Consider the following 24,096-nt stretch of genomic DNA (forward strand, 5'->3'; position numbering starts at 1 on the left):
CTGGTCCCGCTGCCAGCGGGGAGGGCCGACACAAAGCCCCCATTGTCACCCACCTGCCCCGCTCCAGCCGGCTTGCGAGGGGAGCAGGAAGAGCGGTTTTGCGCGCTGACAGCGTTGCTCGGCAGCCCTGGGTTTTACCCCCCCTTCCCTCCTCCTCTCCCCGGGTGGCAGCTCTAAGGTTTCACCCTCCCCGTAGCCCTGAGCTGAGGAGCTCCTGGCTGGGAAGCCCTTTGGCCCCAAGGGACGCGTATTTACGTTTCGCGGATGCACGCTTAGGTTTCCCGGGCGCACCTGGAGCTGGGGACGATGCACGGTCTGCGTGCCATCAGGAGGCAGAGCTGCGGGAGCAAGGTCCTCGGCTGAAGCGGAGGATGGAGGGTAGGAACGGCGCCGGCAGCGCTGTCTCTGCAGTGAGTACCCCTGGTCCCCCAGCTATCGCAGAGTCCCCGCTCGTTTGAGTTTTGATCCCAGTAAGGTTTTGTTCATCCCCACCCTCAGCACCCCACAGTTCAGCTCCCGGTAAGGCAGCTGACTCTCTCAGCTGGGATTTTCTTGTAAATGCCTGGACTTACACGGTGTAAACCGATCGCGTAACAAGGCAGGGCAGGGCGGTCAGGTCAGAGATGCCAAAGAACCTCGGCTCGCGCGCTGCAGAGGTGCTCGGGATGCACGAGCACGTGTGAACTGCAGCCTGCCGAGGGACAGGAGTCGCTGGATTTCTTTATTTGCACCTTTCCCACCCGAGGGAATTTCGTTAGCTATTGAAAACCTGCCCGTTACTGTAGGGCTTGGGCTCTATTGCGTTTGAATTGAGGAGCTTTCAGCTTTGTGCGGTTTTAACTTCGTTAAGTCTCGCTGCTTTTCTAGTGGAATGTATCCGGAAGTTGCGTATTACCAAAAAAGATCAGTAACTGACCCGGAGGCTCGAAGAGCCCGTTGCTTGTGTGGCTGTAGCAGATCCAACCACGGGCATTTATTGAATTTCTATACGTGCTTCAGAAGATTGAGAAACAGATTATTTTTTTTTTTAAGTGTGGTTGAAACTCTGTTATTGAAAGCACATTCTTTCTGCCTTGTACAAATGATTTTATGTGCCATTAAGTTAAATGTAATTGTTTCAACATAAGAATTAAAGTGAATTTTAATCAAGCCACTAGAAACGCCACACGGCCACCAAGCTCTTTTGCTTCAAGCAACAGCTTGGTCTGCACGAACAACAACTTATCAAGGAAACAAAATACAAGCAAATACACGGTGGGGCAAGGAAGCAGGATCACTCCGCATGGGGCCCGTTTCAAACGCTGATGGTTCTCCTGGGGATTTCTGCTATAAACCAAAATAATTTGCTGCTGAAGCGCAGCAGCAGCCCCTGTGTGTGGAGAGCTTCCAGCTCCAGCCCTGCCTTGGCGGGTTTGCAGCGTTTGCACGCTTCCCGGGCTGCGGAAGGAAAGTGCTGGTTACTGGGACGTCGGATCCGAAACCCCATCGCTGGGGGATAAAAGCGACGTTATTCCGGGGCTGCTCTGATGTTCTGGCAGTTCTGCGTTCAAACCCCAGCGGTTTGCACCGTGATTTGCGTTGTGAGCGGGAAGCGTGGTTTACGGTGAAGGATAACCAGCAGAAGGGTTAACTTTAACTCCTGTTCTTTCCTCCTTTTGCCTTGGCTCCCAGGACAGGGGGGCCGCAGCACAGCTCACAGCTCCATCCAGGACCTTCTGGATCGTCTTGTCCGTTGCCTTGTTTTTCGCAGTTGTTGGCATCAGCGTTGGAGGGGTTCTCAGCTTCTCCCCCAGCTCTGCCCAGGTAGGAGATCCCGATCCAGGCGGGAAACCTCCTCCTAAGCCCTGATTTGTGTCGGAAGCACTTGCTGGCAGGGCTGAGATCAGGGCTGGGTTTGGCCGGTTACCCCGTCGCAGGCAGCCCGCAGGCAGAAGGGCGGGAAGGCGCCGGCAGCGCTGCAGGCAGCGAGCTGAGCAGCGGCTCTCGGCCCCGCGACGCGCCTGCCAGCAACCGTTGCTTAAATGAGAGGAACGGCGGCGGCGCGGCGCTCGTAATTATAGCCGCGAGCTGGCGTTCGGCTAAGCAGGCGCGTCCCAACCTGCGGCTGCGGCCTCGGAGGTGAGGGGCGAGCGAGCTGCGCTGGTGAGGAGGCCGATCCCAGCCTCCCCCCGTGCGCGGCTGTGGCGGAGGCCGGCGAGGCCCCCGGCCCTTTGCTCCAGCCCCCCGCTGCCTGGCAGGGTGGGTGCCTTCGGCGCGAGGGGCACTGGCACCTCTCCCCGCCGGCCCTGCGTGACGGCGAGCGGTCCGCTTCCCAGATCCGCTCCCCTCCCTTGGGTCAGAGCTTGCTGCCGTCGCTAAATAATTCAGACGAGCAACAGGGACCAGCGAAGGGGTCCGAGGGGGGATGTCGGTGGGGAGATGCTGCGCGCAGACGCTCAACAGCTGATGCTTGGTGCTGGCCTCCCTCTCTTTGTGCCCAGGCTGGCTCTCAGCTCGTCCGGCTGACGCTCCAGGGCCAGCAAGACCCGCTGAGGAACCAGACGGCCTTGGTGGACGAGTCCAGGAGCACCGTGACCTACTACGTAACCTCGCAGAGTAACCGCAGCGCCGTGGTGCTGTATGACAGCGGGAACGTAAGCGTGTTGGGATAATTACCTGCCTTGCTAGCCTGGAAGCGAGCAGAGGAGCCCAGGCTGCTGAGAGAAGAGCTGCTGGGGTGGGAGCAGGAGGTGTAGACCAGGAAAAACATCGACGGGCTGCTGTTTGGTGCCTTTCTCTGCACCTTTAGTTAGGAAAGCTAACGCAGGACAAAAGGAAGAACGGAGCGTACAGTTTGGGGGCTCTTAGGGCAGCTGCGGGTGCGTGCCGCTGCCCGCTCTCACGGGGCACGATCTGTCTCGCAGGGCTACGTGTGCTACAAACCCGAGGCGCAGCGTGCGTGCTACCTGAGGAGGATGGATGCCTGGGACCTCCAGACCCTACAGATGTCTCTCAACGCCTCTGAGCAGAGAGTGAGCAGCTGCTGCGGCCGTTCCCCGGGGCGGCTGAGTGGACGGGGGCGATGAATTGGGCTTTGCAACGGAGTTCTGGCTCGCTGAAGGCCCTTTCCTGCATGGATTTGTGTTTGCAGCAGTGACTTTTTAATGCCAGCATCCCAAGCGTGGCTAAATGAGGGCACGGGCGGCAGCCCCCTGTTCTGTGCAGTTCGGTGCTCGGGGGGGGCTGCGTCGGTGCCTTGCGTAGGAGCAGAGCTCTGCCTCGCGGTGCTGGGCTCAGCACACAAGCTCGGAGCAACAGCTCCCGGTTTTATCGATACCCTGTCTTCTGTGAGAAACAGCAGAGTTGCAGGTCAGGGAAGGGGGATATGTCCCGGAGACGTGAACAGCAGGGCTCTTGCAGGACCCGCTCCCACTGGATTCTGTTACCTGCTCAAAAATCTGGGGAACAAAAAACAAAGGGGGTTTGTTAGCAATTCGTGGGGAAGAAAGTTGGAGTAAATCATGTATACGGACCCTCTGAACAAAATGTTAATGGATGCACGGGTGGGGGCAGATTCTGTTTCAAGAAGACAGAAGGCTCCATTTTTTTGTGCCCCTGCCATCTGCTCTCCATTTCCTTGAGGGCTCCTGGGGGCTCCTTGTCCCTCTCCTGCTGCTCCCACCCAGCCGGGAAGCGATGGGCAGTGTTTAACCCAGAGGAGTGTAGGAACGCGGCTCCGTGAGAGCAGGCTACCGAAGGGGATGCAAGGAGAAGAAGGCATCTGCCAGGCTCTGAGGCTCCTTAATGGAAGTAAAAGCGTTGGCGGTGCTGGAACGGGAACCGGCATCGAGGAGCCTCAGCTCAGCCTTGTCCCGTCCCAGCCGCCACGGGGCTGAAGGACGCCGATACCATCACACCCGGCGCTGGGGGCTCTGCCGCTGCACGTGGAGAGGGGACCGGGCTGCCGTGGGTCACCGCGGCCGTGCCGCAGCCGAACCCCAGGGCAGGTGATGGTGCTGGGCGCGCAGGCGCGACTCAGACGGATGCTCCTGCACCAGCAAGCTGTGGGGCCGTGACACCTGGCACAACGGGGCGTTTTAGCTCCAGGCCTGGGGACAAGGCAGCCCAGCGAGGGGCCCGGGAGGATCCGCGTCCCAAGCTGCAGGGCTAGCGAGGGGCCGCGGGCTGTCCCCGCTCCAGTCAGAGCGGGCGTCCTGCTGGGACGGGGCAGCTCTTGGGAGGAACCTGTCCTTACTGCTGGGGTAGAGAGTGCTCTGCGGGTGCCCTGAAAGCATGAGCGGGGCTGGAGGGCAGCGCTGGGAGGAGCAAAGTGCCTCGGGAGCGATTAATTAATGGGGACGGTTTTTTCTTTCAGGCTGATCAGCTGCTACGTCAGAACAACCAGACCAAGTACTACCGGGAGTTCCTGGGCATTCTGGCAGGGGAGCAGGTGGACCCCAAAAGCCTGGGGGAGGCTGTCCAGACCCTGTGTGAGCAGACATCCATCTTCTGGGTCAGGAGAGGGGAGGGTAAGTTGCCCTTTGCAGAAGAGGGAAGCCACGATTGTTTCTCGCGCATCTAAGAGGAGCAGACTCCACTGCGCAAAAAGCTGACGCGCATCCCGGGATGGGCTGCCAAGGCCCGGGACGGGGACAGGTGACCTCTAGTTCAAAATCAAACCATTGCCCAGCCATCGCTGAGCGCTGGCTCGTGCCCACAACCTGCGGGGATCCGCGGTGCTGGCTGGGAAAGGCTCCGACTGCCTTCCCCCGGCAGCGCAGCCGGCTTGCGCGGCACAACCACGACACAGAGCGGTCCCCTGCGATGCTGTCGGCTTAATACTCGTCACCTTCGTCTTCACCAAAAGCAGCCTGCCGAGTGCTCGTTCTGTTCCGCTTTACTTCAGCATTAATGAGAAAGGTCGCTCCCTGAGGCTTTCCACTCGTTTGGCTCCCCAGGGACTCACAGCTGCAGGACTGCAAAAGCATTTCCCTCACCTGCTTCTGTCCTTGCTCATTTGGCAGGTCCAGGGAAGCAGCGGCTGATCTACCTTTGCATTGACATCTGTTTTCCGAGCAATATTTGCGTGTCTATCTGCTTCTATTACCTCCCCGAGTAAGTCCTGCAGCTGTGGACGCCCTCTCACTGCTCTACGTACCTGAACCGGATTCCTGAAAAGCCTCCGATTTCAGCAAGGTAACATCTCCAGTAGCCCCCAAAAGCTTCCTGCTGATTTCACGCTGCAGTTCAGGAGAGTTTAGAAAAAAATAAGAGGACTCTGCCCAGCACTGTCAGTACAGACACTTTTATTTGCAGCTGTGCTCCAGGGCTGCACCTTGTACGTAGGTATTAGGAGATCCAGGCCTAGAGGAACCGCGGGGAGCAGCTAGTGCTTTATGGCCGCCTGCCCTGTTCAACACGAGGGTACTAAATTTGTTGGGGTGCTTGGCTTTATGAGCACAGCTCTCCAAGTAAGCCTGTGAAATACACTTTGAATAAAGGGATTGCAAAACAAGAAAACAGCTGCCTTTCCTCTCTTTGCTCAGCCTCTCCCATCATTTAGAAAGGCTGATTTTTTTTTTTTTTTCCCACTGTGGGGTACAAGAACATCACAAAGCTGTCAGCAGCTGATGCCACAGGGATTCCTCCAGCTGAACCGGACCCAGCTCCCCTCCGTGGGATCGTGCCTCCCTCTCCCATTCCCTTTTGTCCAAGCGGCCTCCCTTAGAGGCCACGCGCGTTTCGGTAACGATCTGCTCACAGCTGAAGCCTGGTCTCACTCCAGGCAAACGCAGCTGCTTCTGCTGGAGACCGAGCCCTCTCCATCAGAGGAGGGGACGGTTCCAAGTGCATGTCTCGGGCTGCGGAGAGGGTGCTGGCCACTGTAAGACAAGGGAAAACAAGCAGAGGTCCTTTCCTTCCCACGCGTGACCGCTATCCCAACACGCTGTCGTTGAAAGCGAGGCAGATGACTGCTTTCTGGTGGCCGCTGTATTCCCTCTTGATCTCTCCAGTCTCCACGCACCAAAGTCTGGCCAGGTTGTCGGAGGAGGCTGGAACAGAAAGTGAAAAGAGGAGCGGGATATATTGCATTACTCTTTAAACTTTTTTTTTTAATCAGAAAGACTTTCCTCTTGCTTTGTTCAACACCTTTGAGGGCTGTTGATGAGAGGTAAGGGAGCCATGCAGAGCAAGAAGCTTAGCGCACTTCTGTATTACGTGAGGTTTTAATTATTTTGGTGAGAAGTTACTGTGGAAATTACGTGTACATTTTGAAGGGACTCTGACGCTGCGTACTGCAAGCAGCATTGCTACCAGGTGAAATGAACTGGACGCATGAAGATCGTCTCTCCAGTTTAAATGGATGCCCTGCTGCAGCACAGGCAAAATGCTTAAAGGAATTAGTAGGCTGCGCTGCGGGCGTGAGGCTGGATGCTCTCTCCTCGCATAATGGTGCATGAGGGTTTGGCAACATCCCAGTTAGAGAAAACGCCAAGTCCTGTGCTAGTGCAGGGCCCTGGCGTAGCCCAAATCAAGCAGTGGGCCCCGGGCAGGAGTGCAGCGGTGCCTCACCCGTCACGATGTACTGGGAGTCCCCGGAGAAGGCGCAGTCCCACATCCAGCCCCGAGATGTTTCCCCGGGGTTATTGCTCTTGATGCTCAGCTCTGTCATCAGAGAGAAGTTCGAAGTCCTCCAGATCTTACATGTCTGATCTGCAGAACACGTGGCCAAGAGCCTGCAAGGAAGAGACACGCGAGGGTAACATTACTAGTGAGGCTGTACGGCGAAGGGCCTCTCGTTAACGTGGGCCTGGAACAGTAATGAACTGAAGACCCGCGTTCATTGGAATCGGATTTCTCTACGCCTGTATCATCTCCCTGACGAGACTCAAGCCGAACAGACTCGGTGAAGGAACACACCAAGTTCACCACTTTGCTCCCAGAGCTCAGCAATTCGATCCCGGCTCTAAGAACAGCTCACGGCTGCAAAGCTTGCTGAGATCATGGGGCACGAGGCTGGGATCGCCACTGACAGCAACCCAGTCCCAGCAAGTCCCGAGCCTCCAGTCCTGCTCCTCCCCAGGGACCTGCAGGGCGATGTGGAGCCAGCATCAGCCAACAGCTGGAGGCACAGCTGGTCCCTGCCTGCCCGGAAAGGACCGTCTGCTCCCCTCGCCTGGTCCCCTCGCAGGTAGGTGAGGGGCTGGCACGCACTCACGTGGAGTCGGGGCTGAACTTGCACTGAAGGGCGTAGCGGTTGTGTGCTGGGATCTTGGTCTTGGGGATCAGCTGGGTCACCTCCTCTCCAATGCCGCCCGTCAGGTTCCACACGAAGCAATTTCCCTGCAGTGAGACAGCAGGATCTGTGGCCGGGCTGGCGGTCACCCACCCAAAAGCAGCCCAGACTTTCCGTGTCCGACCGCAGCACGGCAAAGCTGCAGGCAAAGCCGGTACGTGCAAACCGGCTGCCACTGCCCACGGGAGGCACAGCCCAGCGGCTGCCGGAGCACCGTAAATCCCATCCCGCGTTCAAGGCCGTCGGAGCTCACCGCGCTGTTGACAGCCGCCATGTAACTGGCATCGGGGTCAATGTGAACCGAATTCACGGAAACATCGGGCTCTGGAATCAGCTGCTCGTTGTGGTCTGTCTTCAGGTCCCAGATGTGAATGGCACCACTCTGATCGCCCACAATCAGCTCCGCCTGCAAGAAAACAGTAGCCTGGCTCTCTGCGGAGAGCCCCGCACGCAGCAGCCCCAAGCCAATGCCCAGATCGTGCCCGTGTAGCACCACGTGGAGCCTTGCTCTGGTTTTAAGCATCAGGGTCCTGTTCTGCCTAATTATTCCCCAGCACAGGGCTGTTTCAGAGCTCCAGCAGCCTGCTGACCGCCCCTGTGTGCCGAGAGCCAGCAGCGTACTAATCTCACGTTACACTCCACAAAAAAGGCTGTTTACCTTTACAGAAGCGTTTGCTAATTTTATAAACCCCCAGAGCAGACAGCGGCTGCCTCATTTCCAGAATCAGTGCACAGCTACAGCTCCAAACAACATCCACAGAAGCCAAATGATTTTCAGCACGTCTGAGAAGAGGGCATTAAGATGCAAGTTGGCCAGCGAACAACTGAAGCACTCAAGAGTGTACAGATATGTGAAGAACACAAGCCTAAATGGGGTTTCTTCTCTCTCTCTCCCCTTCTCAGGGGAAGGACAAGAGCCAGCTGAAGGGCAGGAGTGCTGGCTCCGATCCCTGCTCAGACCAGCAGACAATGCTGGCAGCTCTCCACTAAAACCAGGGCTTTTATCGACAGTCTTGCGCTGCCCATGATTTTAGCAGAATCCCTAGAGGAGATCAGGTCACCAGGCACGGCTAATCCTGTACCTGCGAGCAACGGCTTGTTTCCGAGGAAGACAATCATCGCTTGATATATTTAGCTGACTGCGCAGTGCAGAAGCGTCTTCTGGACGCCTCAATCCTTAGCCCCCTCTTAGCAGGGGTAAGTGCAATTGCTAAAGCTGTCACGGCTTTACCCAGGCCATGAGAAATCCTTCTCGGATAACTGGATCAGCATCGCTGCAGTGGGGAATTGCAGAGCGATGAAGCTATCCGAAGGAACGCTGCCACCGTTGGACTAATTAACTGCGGTCTGCTCACAAACCAGCACTTCGGCAACTCAGCAGCATCTTGGTTAGCAATTGTTTCACGTGTAAGACGTCTGTACAACGATAATAGTTGCTTTAACCTAACACATTCTCACAGCACCGTCACTATAGGAGCATCGGCAGCATTTGGATAAAGTCTGGTCCAAATAATTGATCTCAAATCTGGTCCAGAATTCAGGACTTGCAAAGCCAAACCTTTGCAAAATCAAACACAAAGAAACATTTCCATTACTCGGCTCTTTAAAAAGGTTTGTGCTGCCCTGTCCGCCAACAAACCCTGCAGCTCTGTGAATACAAAACGGACCAGAGGAGTTATTAACACTGCAATGATACGGATTGATTTTCACTGCTGTCCCCTCTAACGCACCGCACACCCTTTTTAGCCTTGTTTCCCCAGCCCCAGCCATCCCTCTGTTTATCAACAGCTTCTGAACCGACTCGTGAATCTTGAGCAAATCTGAGCCAAGTCCTGAAAGTAATTGGGGTCACGGGCCCTGAGCTGCTTTCTCTTGGCAGCAGTGCCGCCCTCAAGCTTCCCAGCCCGCCCCGCACCGCCAGTTCCACTCCCATCAATCCCCTTGGTTCTGTTCTTGGGACAGAGATGGCCCCAAAGGAGCGTCCCCTCCCACGGGATGAGGCCCAGCGCAGCTGCCGTGCTCTCTCTTTGCAACAGCCAGCAGGTAATTAGCACAAACGCGCCGGCTGGCAAACGAGCTGAGCGGACAAAGCCCCCAGGCACGGACACCCGCTGCAGGCACAACATGAGCCCACGGTACCCGCTTGCTCCCGGCGCCGCTGCTCAGGGAGGTTTGCTCCACCGCACAAAGCAGCATTGGCTTTCCCAGGGCAGACGGAGGGACTGTGCGTCTGTCGTGCCGGCTCCTGTGCCACGCAGGCTGTGTTCCCCCACCGACCCAAAGCTCCCGGCAGCAGCAGCTCGGTGAGGGAGCAGGCGGGCTGGGTGCGGGAAGGCACTTGTCCGGCAATGCCACCGAGAGCTTGCAGGTCTGTGCTGCCAGGAAGGCCGCCCTCCCCAGCCAGCCCCTGGGTTTCCGCTGCCTCTGCCAGTATAAAACTCTGCAGCCCCTCGGGTTCACCCAGAGGAGACGCAGCAAACCACGAGCTGGGAAATCACGGAGGAGCCGGCGCTCACCTGGTTGGGATGCAGGCAGACACAGTTAATAGGAGCGTTCACCTGGAAAATCCGCTGACACTGAAGGTTACGAGACCTGCAACAGAACGGTGTGGAAGGAGCGTGTTTCGCAACCAGCTCTGGCGCCTCTGGGGTGCTGCCAGAGCAAGGGGATGGCCGCCTCTGCCCACCTCAGGTCCCAGATCCTGGCCATGCAGTCCTCCCCGCCCGTGTACATCCACCGCCCATCCTCGTGGAAGCCCACGGAGGTGATGTTCTTGCTCACGCCGTCGTAGTTAATGACGGGGTTGGGGTTGTTGGAGTTGAGGTCATACATGCGGATGTGCTGGTAGCCTGTGGCAACGACCGGGCAGGGGATGACCAACGCCCCCCCCCGCCCCTAGGCAGTGTCGCCGGTGCCTGGGGCAGCGGGGGGCCGGGCGGGCTCACCTGCGGCGGCGATCATGCTGCGGTCCGGTGTGATCTCCAGGGCGTTCACCTGCTGCGGGCGCCCGTTAAGGTGGGTAAGAAGAAAAAGAAGAAGCAGCAGCAGCAGCCAGGACGCGACCGGTGAGACCGAGCGCTCCCAAGCGTGGGGCGGGACACCGAGCTAACGGCGCCCGTGGGGCGGCCCCGGCCCGGGGGTGAAGGATACGGAGTCCTGGTGCTGGACGGTGCGGGTGCAGATGCCGCTGTGCGCCTGCCAGAACCGCACCGTGTGGTCGTAGCCGGCCGTGGCCAGGATGACGGGGTCGCTGCCCACCGTGCCCTGCGCGGCGTTCATGGTCCCCGCCGCCGGGCCCCGCTCAGGCCCCGCCGCCACCCGGGCCCGGCCCGCCGCCGCGCCCCGCCCACGCTCGGTTCCGCGCCCACGCCTGCGCCCCCGTGCCCGCCCCGTGCGCCCGTGCTGTGGCCGGGGGGAGCCCAGGGCCCGCTCTCCGCCCCCCCGTCCCCCGCCGCTCCCCCGGTACCGGCCGGCGCAGGGCGGGGGGGCGGGCTGGTTCTGCGCATGCGCCGCGCCCTCGGGGCTGCGCACTACGCATGCGCGCGGCCCCCGGCCTCAGCGCGCAGCCGCTCGGGGGCGGTGCCGTCCGTCGGAGGGCGCATGCGCAGGAGCGCGGCGCCGGGCGGTACCACGTGCGGGGCGCGAGGGGGGGGCGGGAGAGGCGAGACCACGGGGAGCGGGGGGGGGCGGGGGCCGTTGCCAGCGGCGCCGCCAGGGGGCGCAGCGCCGGGCACGCGGGGCGGGGGCGGGAGCACCGGGAACGGCGGGAACGCAGCGGGTACACCGGGCATGCACCGAGTACACACCGGGTACACGGGGCAGGCATCGGGTACACCGGGAAGGCACGGGGTACGCACCGGGTACACCGGGAGCACAGCGGGCACACACCGGGTACACTGGGCAGGCACCGGGTACGCACCGGGAACGCACCGGGTACACCGGCAACACCCCGGCTACACACCGGGAACACCGGGCAGGCACCGGGAACGCACTCGAGTACACCGGGCAGGCCGGGAACGCACTGGGAACACACCGGGAACGCACCGGATACACCAGGAACACACCGGGCAGGCACCGGGGACACCGGGAACACACCGCTCGGGCACCGGGAACACCGGGAACGCACCGGGCACACACCGGACGGGCATCGCGCACACCCCGGGCACGGCCGGGCCCGGGCGGAGCGGTCCCGGGGCACCCTTTGGGCCGGGGCAGGGCGGGCGGCGGCTCCGCGCCGTGGCGGTGTCCCCGGGCGTGCGGGTGGGGCACGGTCCCCGCCCTGCCGGTGCCGGAGCATCCCCGCCCGCACCGCCCCGCACCGCCGCAGCGCCCGCGGCACCGGCGCCGCCCGGGCCCTTTAAGAGCGGCGGCGGCGGCGGCTGCGCTCCGGGACCGCGCTCGCTCCCGGCGGTGCCCGCGGCGGCCCCGCACCTGCCGGTAAGGGCCGGGATGCGGGGGTGCCCGGTGCCGCGGGGGTGCCCGGTGCTGTAGGGATGCCTGGGGCGATGCGGGGGTGCCCGGTGCTGCAGGGGCGCCCGGGAGGGTGCGGGGGTGCCCGGTGCCGTAGGGGTGCCCGGGGGGGGGATGCGGGGGTGCCCGGGGGGATGCAGGGGTGCCCGGTGCCGTAGGGGTGCCCGGGGGGGATGCGGGGGTGCCCGGGGGGATGCAGGGGTGCCCGGTGCCGTACGGGTGCCCGGGGGGATTCAGGGGTGCCCGGTGCCGTAGGGGTGCCCGGGGGGGATGCGGGGTTGCCCGGGGGGATGCAGGGGTGCCCGGTGCCGTAGGGGTGCCCGGGGGGGATGCAGGGGTGCGCAGTGCCATAGGGGTGCCCGGGGGGGATGCGGGGGTGCCCGGGGGGGATGCAGGGGTGCCCGGTGCTGTAGGGGTGCCCGGGGGGATTCAGGGGTGCCCGGTGCCGTAGGGGTGCCCAGGGGGGATGCGGGGGTGCCGTAGGGGGATGCAGGGGTGCGCAGTGCCATAGGGGTGCCCGGGGAGGATGCGGGGGTGCCCGGGGGGATGCAGGGGTGCCCAGTGCTGTAGGGGTGCCCGGGGGGATTCAGGGGTGCCCGGTGCCGTAGGGGTGCCCAGGGGGGATGCGGGGGTGCCGTAGGGGGATGCAGGGGTGCCCAGTGCTGCAGGGGTGCCCGGTGCCGCAGGGGTGCCCAGCAGACCCTGGAGGGTGCTGTGGGATGCGGGGATGCCCGAGGGGTCCATGGGGTGCCCCAGGCTTGCGGGGTGCGGGTGGTGCCCGGGTGGGGTGTGGAACGGTCCCCCGCATGCCCAGGGGCTGCCCCGTGTGTACCCCAGCACCCTGGGGGGGGACAGGGGCCATCCCTGCCCAGGGGCCGGGGGAGCAGCCCCCTCCTGCTGCCATGGGGGGGTCCATGGCCTCTCCATGCAGGAGCCCCCGACTGTGGGGCTGCAGCGCCGTGGCCCCGGCACAGGGCAGCTCATCCCGGGGGGGACCCCCAGGCTGGGGACGGGGACGGCCTCGGCCGGCCGGACCGAGGAAAGTTCTAGAAGCGCACGAGCATGTGCACGTGCGTGTGAGCGTGCACAGGAGTGCACACGGTGCAGCGTCACTCTTCCCACGGCCGCGCCGTCATCGTCGTGCGCACCGACGGGAGCGAGGGTTTGGCGCGGCAACAGCTGGCGAACGCCAGAGCGGGGCGGTGGGCAGCCGGGCGGCATCCAAACCCTGCGGTGGCACCCGAAACCCTCGCTGCTGGCCCGTGGGCCGCGGTGGGCACCCGCCACCCCGGGGGCGCTTGCCTTTGCCCCCGCCATGGCCCCGCTCTCTCCAGGCTCAGGTTTGGGTTTGCTTCCATTCTCCAGGCTCGCGAAGGTGAGCGGGGAGCTGGGCTGGTTTCGGGGAGCTGGGAGCAAAACCCACATGGGCTGCGTGGAGGCAAGGGAGGGGGGCGAGGGCCCAGCCCCCTCCTCGCACGGCGGCTGCCGAGAGCGCTGAGCCGGGCTGGCCGGTTGCAAGGAACCACAGGCTCTTCCCAGCCTCCCAGGGACCGTGCCAGCGCCGTCCCCACAGGGCTGGCGGAGGAAGATGTCACATTAATAAATATAGCGGGTGCTAGCAGCGAGATGCGGGGTGAGAGCGGCGGCATCGCTCGGCTGAGCCCTCGCTGCGAAGGCATCTCCCGCCGGCGCAGGGGTGCAGCTGGCCCCGGTCACCCCTCGGTGCTGCGCCCCACCGCCGGCGTGCACCCACCCCACCTGCCCTCGCCTGGGCTGTGCCAGGGAGGCTCAAATCCTGGAAAGCCGTTCTCTATTTAAATAAGATAACATGTATTAAAAACGCCAAATCTTGGCGAGCTGACAGCGTCTGTCTAAATATTTATCCCTGTTCCGATCAGGCGCAGTGTTCCCATGACAGCGCGATTAGCACTTTGCATATTTATGGCCTTCCTGGGTGCTGGGCTCCCCGTGCCCGCCTGCCCTGTGCCCAGGGGCCGCTGAGCCCCCTGCTCTCATGTCCCTCCTGCACCTTCCCATGTGCCCAGCGGAGGTGAGCGCCGGGCTGGCAGCCATCCCTGCCAGGCTGTGCCGGTGCTGCCAGGAGCATCCAGGGCCGGGCAGGATGGAAACGCAGCGGGGACGGGCAGGGAGTGGGTGCTGCGTTTGTCCCCTGCAGCACAGGAGGTGCAGCGCCGAGCACGGGGCGTGTTCTTCATGCAGGGGCATGAGCGCAGGGGACGGCGCGGGCAAGACCTGTCCCAAAACCAGGATCCTGCCCTTCCTCTTGTGCGTGAGCACCGGGGGACCGGGTACCCACGGGTCCTGGGTGATGGGGACGGAGCAGGGATGCTCCAGCTCCCTCCCGCACGGTGCAGCCCTGCCCCACGCCATGGCCTTGCTGGGGCCTCGTGCTCTGGGGACAGCACCATGGCAGTGTGCGGGAGGAGCACGTCGGGAGGCATTAGGGCTGTGTCTAGAAAAAGGGCTAATTCAGAGCCGGAGGCTGAGCGCAGCTCTCCCCTGGTGCCACTGCTCTGGCAACGCAAACAAAACCCTCGCGATCAGCTGAGCCGCTTGTGTGCCGCCGGCAGCCAAAATCTGCTTTTCAATTCTCAAATCTGGCAACGCTGAATTTAACCCTAAACTCCAGCGCGTTTGGGTGGCAACTCACCGAAAGGGCTGGTGGCAGCTGCCCCGGTGCTCGCAGTGGCTGGGGGGCCAGGGGTGCTGATGCGCTGCCCCATCCCTGCCTCGCCGCACACGCCAGAGTTGGCAAAAAAAGGAGGAAAAAAAAGGGCGGAAATGATTCCAGCGCTTCTGGTGTGCAGCTTCCAGGAGGATTCGTGCTGCCTGTAGTGCCGTGGGGGACACAGGAGCGGTGCTGCCCACAGCAGGGTGGCTCTGGGCTCCTGGGGTGGGAGCGGGCGTCACGGCGGGTCCCGTGTCACCTGCGAGCAGTGCTGGGGGCAAGGAGGAGCCCCGAGGGGGCTGCAGGAGCGGGGGACGTGGCGTGCACTTGGCGTTGCCCCCCGGCAGCGCTTTCCCGGGGAGGCACGCTGGGGCTGCGGAGGTCGGCGGCTCTGCCAGGGCTCCCGGGAGTGGTGCCTCCAGCGCTGCGCTCAACGGGGTCTGGCCCGGCTGAGCATCTCCTGCGGCAGCCGCGGTGCCGGCTGCACGGGACGCTGCTGTGGGTCTTGGTGTTGGGGCTGGTCGCGTGCCAGCGGGTACAAATCTCTGCACAATCCCTCGAGCTGTGACCGTGGGGGTGCTGGGGAAGGGGCGCCCGCTGCCTCCGGCCCTGCGGAGTCTGCCTTTGGTGCGGGCTCGCTTTCATCTAAATCGGTAGAGCCCCATGCCAGGAGTTCTCAAAATTGGTTTAGGGGAAACAAAGATTTCAAATGAATTTTATTAATCTTAATGGTGACAACTCTTGGACACGAGCTCGTCCCTGCGCCCCGTGTGGCCTGTCCTACATGTCCCGCGAGGGATCAAACATCGGTTTAACCAGACCAGCCTCTCCTGGCACGGCGCGGTGCAGTGTCTCGCAGCCCCCAGCAGCGGCGGCACGGGCCATGCCGCCCTCGTCCCTCTCCCCCTCCATGGGGGAAGCGGCAGCTCCTCTCACCGGGCCTAGATCCCCGGTGACCAGACCCCGCTGGGCTCCTGCCCCGCTCCCATGTTGTTTTCCGGCGTGCGAAGTAGCTTGTGCCCGTTCCCCTCGCTGGTGCTGGGTGGCACTCGCCTCCCCAGGCAGATGCTGCGGGCTGCATGTGGCAAGCATGTGCCTGTCGCTGCGGGTGCAGGGGGGGTCCGGGCTGCCACCTGCGCCCCGGCGGTGCCTGTGGCCATGCCGATGCCCATCCCCGGAGCAGCCCAGTGCCGGCACGTGCCCGGCCAGTCCCCAATCGCCTCTCCTCCATCCGCAGGGGCGTTGCCTCCCGTGCCTGGCCAGCCCCGGCTGCACCGTGCCTGCCCGGTGATGCCACCCCACCCAGCTGCCCCGTGACAAAGCCCTCGTCTCGGAGGCGACGCGGCGGCTCGAGGGGATCCCCCGGCGGGGACCTGCCCTGCAGCCACTGCTGCCTTTGTGCTGGCAGAGCCCAAGGAGGCTGCGCCCTTGCAGGCAGAGGCGAAGGCAGGTCTGGCCGCCGGCCCCGGTGCCGGGGCGTGTGAGGTAGGAGGGACACAGGGTGCCTCTGTGCGCCTGGGACCGGGGTGGAGGGAGGGGGTCTCCCCCATGTCCCCTTTCTCTGGCTCTTGTGCTGCCCTGATCAGGGGAGCCCGTCTATGGGGCTGCGCGGGGGTGCTGCCACGTGGCCGGACCCCCGCGTGTGCCCCGCAGAGATGGCCTTCCAGCGGAGCCACAGGCTGAACCTGCTGCGCCTCGTCATGCTGCTCCTCGTAGCCTTGGCCGGCATCAAGTTCCTCTTCCGCGACAGGTGAGGTGATGGCAGGACCCCAGGCGTGGCGGGGGGCTCAGCGGGGTCGGGGGCTGTGGGGACCCCCTGGGTTGTCCCCGTGCGGGACCCTGTTGCTGGGGGGCAGCTGGTGCCCCACGGCACCCCCCGCCCTGCTCTGCTCCCTGCAGCTTCACCCTGGAGCTGCACAAGCACGTCACAAAGGACAGCGGGTTCTGGGGGGACACGGGGGACACTGTCCAGGACGCCGGCCCCCAGAGCCAGGCTCTCAAGCTTCCCATGGCAAAGATAACGGCCCCGAGGCAAGAGCCTGGGCAGCACGTCCCCAGGGACGTCGGTGCCACCGAGATGAGGCTGGTCCACCTGGACCTCAAGGGAGCTGCGCCCAGGGTCTCCTACCTGGAGCAGGTGAGGATGCCTGGGGACCGGCGGGGGATGCCGGGGAGGGACACACCGAGGGGACGGAGGCAGAGCAAGGCTCGACCGGCCCGGGACTGTGCCGTCTCCGCTGGCTGAGCTCGCCCTGCCTGCCCCGCAGGTGTTCCCCCTCCTGTCCCAGCTGGGAGCCAACGGCATCCTCATGGAGTACGAGGACATGTTCCCCTTCAAGGGGGAGCTGGAAATCCTCAAGTCCCCCTACGCTTACAGGTGAGCTGGGGCTGGGTGCTGAGCTGGCCAGGGGGCTGCCGGCTCGGTGCGGCCCCGGCAGGTCCCGGTGTGCCGGGGGCTGGGTGTGACATGCCTGGAGCCGTGCCCGTGATAACTGTGGTCAGAGTGCCGGGCTGTGCTGGCGGCAGACGGTCAATATTTGTGTCCCTCTAGTAAAGTCCACACAGGTGTGGGGTGGCCAGGGCTACGTGGGCAAGGTGCCGGAGGAGGAGGAGGAGAAAGAGGAGGAGGAGGAGGAGGAGGGAGTGCCCTCATGCTCTGTCCCGCATCCCCTGGTGAGCCTGTCCTTACCTTCCCAGTGAGGAGGACATCGAGCGGATCCAGCAGCTGGCGGAGCTCCACAAGCTGGAGGTGGTTCCCCTGGTGCAGACCTTTGGGCATGTGGAGGTAGGGATGGTCCCGGTTCTGCTCCTCGTCCCGCATCCCTTTGGTCCATGGCCTGGAACTCCCCCCGATGGCTCCTCCCGCGCAGTTCATCCTCAAGCACGAGAAGTACCAGCACCTGCGGGAGGTCGAGCGCTTCCCTAACAGCTTCAACCCCCATGTCCCCGACACCCTGGCCCTGCTCAAGAGCATCTTGTCGCAGGTGATCGAGAAGCACAGGCGCTCCGCCTGGATCCACATCGGCGCGGACGAGGTGGGCAATGAGCTCTGCAGGGACTGCAGCCCTTGCCCTGGGCGCCAGGAGTGCTCCCGGAGTCCTGAGCATCCCCCTTTCCCCCCAAATCCAGGTCTTCCATCTTGGGGAGGGGATGGACTCCAAGAACTGGATGAGCCACAACAAGGGCGACACAGGGACCATGTACCTGAAGCACATCAAGGAGGTGCTGGGCTTCATCGCCACGCAGTACTGGGGGCTGCGGGCGCTCATGTGGGACGACATGCTGAGGAAGATCAGCGTGGGAGCCCTGCGGGGTGAGAGGATGGGGACAGCAGCAGTGGCACCCGAGCCGGGGGTCTCGGCAGCGCCCGTCTGCGTGGCCGCCCTGGCAGGCGTCGTGCCCAGTGCCCGGCAGGAGCCCGTGCCTGGCCCTGTGGGGACACGGATCTCGGGGGAGCACCCCAGGCATCCTCCTGCTGCTGGCACCAGCGCCCACATCCCCATCCCTGCTCCCCTCGCAGATTCCGGGATAGCGAAGCACGTCTCGCCCGTGGTGTGGTTCTACGCGCCCGACTTCGAGGCTGAGCAGATCGGTAAGGCAGCGTGCCGGGCAAGCGGGGCTGGCGGGGGGACACCCCCACTGAGCCCCCCCAGCCCCTTGGGGACAGTGGCACTGGTGGCTCGCGCCTGTCCCGCTGCAGGGCCGTTCCTCACCAAGTACGCGGAGAGCGGCTTCGAGGCGGTATGGTTCGCCAGCGCCTTCAAGGGCACCACAGGACCGGCGCAGATCTGGCCCCCCCTGAGCTACCACCTGAAAAACCACCTCAGCTGGCTGAAGGTGATGCAGGCCCTGCCGCAGCTGGCCCCGCTGCGCTTCCAGGGCATCGTCCTCACCGGCTGGCAGAGGTGAGGGGCGGCGGGACCCCTGCCCTCCCCGGCGCCCAGGCGGCTCCGCCGGCGGTGGCGCGGGAGGCGATGGCGCGGCTGGCCCTGCTCCGCAGGTACGATCACTACTCGGTGCTCTGCGAGCTGCTGCCCGTCGGCATTCCCTCCCTGGCCATCTGCCTGCAGACGCTGGTGAACGGTGAGCCCCCCCCCCCGCTGCCGGCACCGGACCGGCCATGGCGGACAGGCTCGTCCCCCGTCTCCCCACGCCGCAGGCAGCTGCTGCCTGCGAGACCCCGTCCTGCAGGCAGGGAAGGATACCGGGAGCGGGGTGGGAGGCAGGGGAAGGAGAGCTTCAGCTCCCCCAGTTTCGGGGACACAGTGAAGCCGGGGACGAGTGCCTGATGGTGGGGTGGCCCCGGCCCCTCTGCCCTTCTCCTCACCCTCCCCAGGGGGCTTCATGGAAGAGACGAAGAGGAAGGTCCTGGACACGCTGGGCTTCCAGAGCATGCAGCTGGAGCAGGGCACGTGGTGCGTGGCACAGCCCGGATGTGGCGGGGGGCAGCTGCGGCACTGCTACCCTGGTCGTGTCAGAAGGGATGCGCTGGAGGGGAGCGGGGGGGGGGGTGGTTACCCAAATGCCCCGGTCCCAGACCCACCTGGGTGCCCTCCAGCTGCGCAGGGTGCTGGGGTTCACCTGCCCTGGAGCCCCGGCGTGGCCGATGCACCCCACGTGTTGGGCTCTCAGCTCCTCCTCCCCTTCCCCAGCGAGGGCAGGGGAGCGTTCCCCGGCGCGGAGATCTACCACATGGTCGAGCAGGTTAATGGCCACCTGAAGGAGAGCATCCTTAAAGCGCTGGAGGAGGAGAGGTAACGGGCGGCGGGAGGCGGCAGGGTCGGCTGGCTCTGGCCACGGGGCCGGAGCACAAGAGTTTTTGCAGGGGAGGGGACATGCCCCCCGTACCCCCCGCTCCCCTCGTGCCTCCCCAGCGCCATCAAGGGCTGGTTCAGCCCCTATCACCGAAAGCGCCAGTTCGGCAACCCCCGCAACATGGAGACCTTTGGCAGCAAGGTGCTGAAGTACGTGGTGCTGGGGGCCGGGAGCCCCCCTGCATGCCTGCGCGGGGCTGGGAGGGGTCCCCAGCTCGGCTCTGGGGTCCCTCGCAGCAGGGGAGCTGGACCCCCCGCTCTCCCCATGCCAGGCTCCACGATGACTGGGAGAACTTCGTCCGCGACCTGCGCACCCACCTGGAGAGGGTCTACTTCCCCGACACGGTGGAGGAGTGGATGGAGGAGAATGTCAACCCCTACCTGGACCAGCTGCGGGACCTGGTGCGGGACTACCGGGCCATCATCCGCCTCAATGCCAGGCCCAAGGTGACGTAGGGACCGCGGCCCCCCCAGCTCCCACCGCGGTGGGCTTTGGGCGCTGCTGTCGCGTGCCTGCGTGCCGGTGACTGCAGCGCTGCCGTTGGTTTGTACTGTACAGAGAGCTCCCGTGCATCCCGCTTCCACAATAAAGTATTTTTATAGATGCTGATGGGTGCTGGAGGGGGCCGTGGCTCTGCCCCCCGTGCAGGCTGGTGTGGGGGGGCCGGGATCTGTGCCGCAGACGGCTCCTGGGTGCATTGCTCCTGCTCTGCCGGAGCTGGAGGGTTTGGCAGCCGTGACGGAGGGCAGGGAGGGGGCAGCCCATGCCCCGCGGTGCTGCCGAGCGCACGGGGACACCCGTGTGCCTCGTGCTGGCCTCAATGGCGGCCGTGCCCTCCCCGCAGGACGGGATCCAGCCCGGCGGGGTGCTGGGTGCTGCATGCTACCGGGTGAGGGCTGGCACCCAGAATGGTGCAGTGCCCGAGGGGGGGTGTGGGGGCCACCCAGCACCCCTCCGCAGGCCCGTGGCTGCTTTTGGCAGCAGCCGCCACGGCCAGCCCCTGATCGGGGGGCGAGTGCGGTGCTCGCTTCCTGCGCCGAGCCCAGCCATCCTCCAAACACGCTGCTTTCATCTCTTCCTTCCTCTCCTTTAATCCAGCGCCCGGGCCCCCGCGCGCTCCCAGGCCCGTCCTGCCTCCCGCGCCCGGGCAGGGGCCTCCACCGCGCTCCTCGCCTGCGGCCGTCGGAAAGGCAGCCGTGGCGGGGGGCTGCGGGGGGGACCCCTGCGCGGGGCGAGCCCTCCCGCTGCCGCTGGTGCCTCCGGCTCCTGCAAGCGAGAGTTTCCACACGCCCGCTCCTCCACGGTGCCCATCCCTGCAGCGGCGGGGAGGCGAAGCCAAATCCCCCCGCGCCCGCGGCTCTCCCCGTTTCAGGGTGCCAGTTTTGGCTCGGCGTGCGCAGGGCAGCAACACGGACATTTCGCTGCACATTTTTCTGCTCTGCAAAGACCAACCCGACTTGGCAAGAGCCCGGAGGGAGCCGCAGAAATGCGAGGCGGTCTGGAGCTCCTTCTGCAAAAGCCTGGCTCAGCCAGGGGAGGAGGGACGGCAGCCGTGCACCCCGCTCAGCCCCACACAGCCCCACACAGCCCCACACAGCCCTGCTGCCCTATGCCCTGGCTCCGTCACGAGGGTCCCGGTGCCCGGCGAGCCCATCGGGGAGGGGGCTGCCCCATGCCGTGTCTGTGCTGGGTTGCCGGGTGCTGGCGCTGGGTGCGGGAGCCCAGCAGGAGAGAGCTGTGGGGCACAAAGGGACCTTTGTTGAGGAGCTTCGTTTGTTATCGAGTGATGACGGATGCCAGGGAAGCCCCTGGACCTGCCTGGGCCCCCGGGCGCGTGCAGAGCCCCAGCCCCGGCCCCCAGCCCAGGGAGACCCGCAGCAGCTCAGGCCCCCCACGCCGCCGCGCACCGCCGGGCTGCGGGATTAGAGGACAGATTAGACGGCGTTTCACGCCGGCAACCCAAATATCCTGGATTGGAAAGTGGGGGTGGGGAGAGGAGACGGACCCCGCTGTCCCTGAGGGGAGGGGGGGGTCAGCCTGGAGCTGGGGGCTGCAGAGGGAATCGGGGGCTGCAAAGGGCATCCTTGGGCTCCAGCTCAGGGGCACAGGCCAGCACGGGGTGGGCAGGGGGCTTCAGGGAGGAGGCGTGTTCGTGTTTGTCTGGAATTTGCTTGGTTACCTCCATCTTTCCCTCTGCCGCAGGCACCCACCCATGCCCTGCAGCCGCCTGGCCCCGTGCACTGCACCCACCCGTGCCCTGCAGCCGCCTGTCCCCATGCACTGCACCCACCCATGCACTGTGCCCACCCATGTACTGCACCCTCCTGTCCCCGTGCACTGCACCCACCCGTGCACTGCAGCCACCTGTCCCCGTGCACTGCACCCACACCTGCACTGCATCCACCCGTGCACCGCAGCCACCTGTCCCCATGCACTGCACCCGCCCATGAACTGCACCCACCCGTGCACTGCACCCACCCGTGCACCGCAGCTGCCTGCCTCACTGCTCCGCAGCGACGAGTGCTGTAGGGGCCAGCCGGGTGCCGGCCTTTCGGACCAACGCACCCCAACATTATTTTGCCGGAGCTGGGAGCTCTGCAAAGCTTTCAGACAGTGACTTGTCTGGGGGAACAGAAATTCGGGGGTGATTTTGTGCGGGTGATGGCCGTGTTCTGCACTGACTGGGCACCACGAGCACATTAACGCCTTGCCCGTCGCTGGCCCCATTTCCCGTCTGGTTCGTCAGCATCCTCAGGCCCCAGCGCTGCCCAGCACTCTCCACACCTTTAATGTCTCAGCCTTTTAGCCATAAAAAAAGTGGAAGGGGACGAACGTCACCGGCCACTGCGTCTACGAAAGTGGAAAATTAGGCAGTAATAAGGGCTTTATTTAAAGACGTTGAAAAGCTGCTCCAGCCTGGTTCCCATTATCGGCCGCCACGGCCTGACGGTCGGTGACTGCAAGGGCCAGGCACAGTGGCGGGACGGGGAGCGGTGACCGGCACCCCGGAGCGGGGCTGGGGGGCACGGGGTGCCCCGGGGGGGTCTACTCTGCTCCCGGCTGCGGCCCCCAGCTGCAGCTCCTCTCGCCAGGCGGGTGCTGCCGCCCCCCCGGGGTCCCCCCCCGAGGAAGATGAGGCCCCGGGCAGCCTTGCTCCCCTCTCTCCCCTCCGGTTACCGGCGCCGCTGAGACCCGCCAGCTCGTTACACGCCACGGCAGCGGCGGCTCCCGCCGGGGCGTCCCCCGGGCCCCGGCACCTTCCCCCGCACCGGGAGGGGGGGGATCCCCGGCTCCCGCCACCTTCCTCCTCCTCCTCCTCCTCCTCCACGCCCCCCACCCCCCCGCGCTCCCGGTGCGGCCCCCTCCGCCCCGCCGCGCCCCGCCCCGCCCCGGGCGCCCGCCGCCGCCGCCGCCGCCCCCGCCTCCGGAGCGGGCTGGGGGGGGGGCCCACGCCGCGCCGAGCCGCGCCGAGCCGTGCCGCCCGCCCCTCGCCGCGCCGCGGAGGATGCTCGGGCCGTGAGCCCGCAGCCGGCAGCCCCGGCGCGGCGGAGCCATGGGCAAGGACCAGGAGCTGGTGCAGGCGGTGAAGGCGGAGGACGTCGCGGCCGTGCAGAAGCTGCTGCAGAGGCCCAAGCCCGGCAAAGCCAGTGAGTGCGGCGGCGGCGGGGCCGGGCCGGGCCGGGGAGAGCCGCGGCGGGGAGGGGGGGGCGGACGGGACCGGCATGGCAGCCCCGGGCGCGGCGGCTCGGGGCCCGCATCCCGCCCGCCGCTCCTGGGGCCCGGCCGGGATGCCGCCCTGCCCGGCCCCGCAGCATCCCCGGCCCTTCCCCGGTGCGGCGCGGCGCGGGCGGGGGCTGCAGACGTGCCGGGGACCACCGGGAGCGGGGGGGGGGGGGTACCGGCCCGGTGAGGGGAGGGGGGGGCTGCGCGGGGGCTCGGCGCTGCACAGGGTCGCCCCGCCGGTCCTGCTGCACCCCCCGGTGCACCCCCCGGTGCACCCCCCGGTGCAGCCCCCGGTGTACCCCCCGGTGCAAGCCCCGGTGTACCCCCCGGTGCCAGCCCCGGTGCAGCCCCCGGCACGGCCGGGCTGCCCTTGCCCTGCACCCGGAGCAGCTCCCGGGCCCCCGGGGAGCCGGGCCAGCACACCCGGGGCGGGGGGCTCGGCCCCGGGCACGGGCAGGGGGCTGCGGCCGGGCAGGCGGGGCAGAGCTGGGGGCATCTGCGTGGGCGTGGGGCGTGCGGGCACGGGCCGGGCGTGCGTGCACCGGGGGCTGCCGGTGCCTGCACGCGTTTGCGTGTGTCGGTGCGTGTGTGGCCGTGTCTGCGCGCGTGTACGTGCGTGCCGGGTGTGCATGTGTGTCTGTGTTTGGGTGCGTGTCTGTGTTTGTGTATCGGTGTGTACCCTGGCATATGTGTGTTTGGATGTGGCTGTGTTGGTGTTTCTCCGTGTGGGGGTGTTTGGATGTAGCTCCACGGGTATCTCCCCGCGTGCGGCTCTGTGGCTGGCTTTGCACGGCTCCGTGTGCGCACCCGAGTGCGTGTGTCCGGGCGTGGGGCTGCGGGGGTGTCTGTGTGTCTGTACGGGTGTATCTGCGTGTGTACGTGTGCGTAGCTCCATGAGTATCTGCTCTCTGTACGAGATAACTGCTCTGTTGAGGCGTTCCACCCGGGACTGAATTATTCATGGTGCTGATGCAGCCGCAGGTTTCAGGCCTGGCGCGCGGGCCCAACCCGGGGGGGCCAGGGACCGTCCCTGGGCACGGGCAGGGACCACGGGGAGCACTCGCGTGGCATCGGGTCGCTGGGCGCACAGCCTCTCCGCCGCTGCACCCTGCGTCCCTCCCTC

At 65.0% G+C, this 24,096-nt stretch overlaps 4 protein-coding genes across 6 annotated transcripts in view; 3 read left to right on the forward strand and 1 right to left on the reverse strand.

Moving 5' to 3' along the window:
- Window positions 1-371: 371 nt before the first annotated feature.
- On the forward strand, window positions 372-5,230 carry BRICD5 (BRICHOS domain containing 5). Its single transcript, XM_075718884.1, has 6 exons — window positions 372-410; window positions 1,672-1,803; window positions 2,481-2,633; window positions 2,904-3,011; window positions 4,355-4,508; window positions 5,004-5,230. The coding sequence occupies exons 1-6, from the start codon at window positions 372-374 to the stop codon at window positions 5,096-5,098; spliced, it is 681 nt and encodes a 226-aa protein (XP_075574999.1). The 3' UTR covers window positions 5,099-5,230.
- A 38-nt stretch (window positions 5,231-5,268) lies between these two features.
- On the reverse strand, window positions 5,269-10,555 carry MLST8 (MTOR associated protein MLST8). Of its 3 annotated transcripts, none has more exons than XM_075718294.1 (8): window positions 10,427-10,555; window positions 10,222-10,270; window positions 9,963-10,125; window positions 9,793-9,868; window positions 7,530-7,682; window positions 7,199-7,323; window positions 6,553-6,716; window positions 5,269-6,032 (listed from the first exon to the last, which is right to left on the reverse strand). In XM_075718294.1, exons 1-8 carry the CDS (start codon window positions 10,553-10,555, stop codon window positions 5,914-5,916), a joined length of 978 nt encoding a protein of 325 aa, XP_075574409.1. In that variant the 3' UTR covers window positions 5,269-5,913. The 3 variants fall into 3 exon arrangements, with proteins under 3 accessions (XP_075574409.1, XP_075574407.1, XP_075574408.1); XM_075718292.1 differs by having other exon boundaries at window positions 10,222-10,273; XM_075718293.1 differs by having other exon boundaries at window positions 9,963-10,136; window positions 10,215-10,273.
- Window positions 10,556-16,090: 5,535 nt separating this feature from the next.
- LOC142594588 (hexosaminidase D-like) lies at window positions 16,091-19,705 on the forward strand. The gene is made up of 13 exons (XM_075719064.1): window positions 16,091-16,185; window positions 16,335-16,572; window positions 16,703-16,812; window positions 17,133-17,220; window positions 17,306-17,470; window positions 17,565-17,748; window positions 17,956-18,027; window positions 18,136-18,340; window positions 18,436-18,518; window positions 18,772-18,850; window positions 19,088-19,189; window positions 19,310-19,399; window positions 19,522-19,705. The coding sequence occupies exons 1-13, from the start codon at window positions 16,091-16,093 to the stop codon at window positions 19,703-19,705; spliced, it is 1,695 nt and encodes a 564-aa protein (XP_075575179.1).
- Window positions 19,706-22,803: 3,098 nt separating this feature from the next.
- CASKIN1 (CASK interacting protein 1) overlaps window positions 22,804-24,096 on the forward strand; it is a 34,334-nt gene continuing 33,041 nt past the window's right edge. The window contains 1 exon segment of the mRNA XM_075718687.1: window positions 22,804-22,897. Within this exon segment, the coding sequence (XP_075574802.1) occupies window positions 22,804-22,897 (94 nt within the window).

This window comes from Pelecanus crispus, chromosome 11, assembly GCF_030463565.1.
Source record: "Pelecanus crispus isolate bPelCri1 chromosome 11, bPelCri1.pri, whole genome shotgun sequence".
In the NCBI taxonomy this organism is placed as follows: Eukaryota; Metazoa; Chordata; class Aves; order Pelecaniformes; family Pelecanidae; genus Pelecanus; species Pelecanus crispus.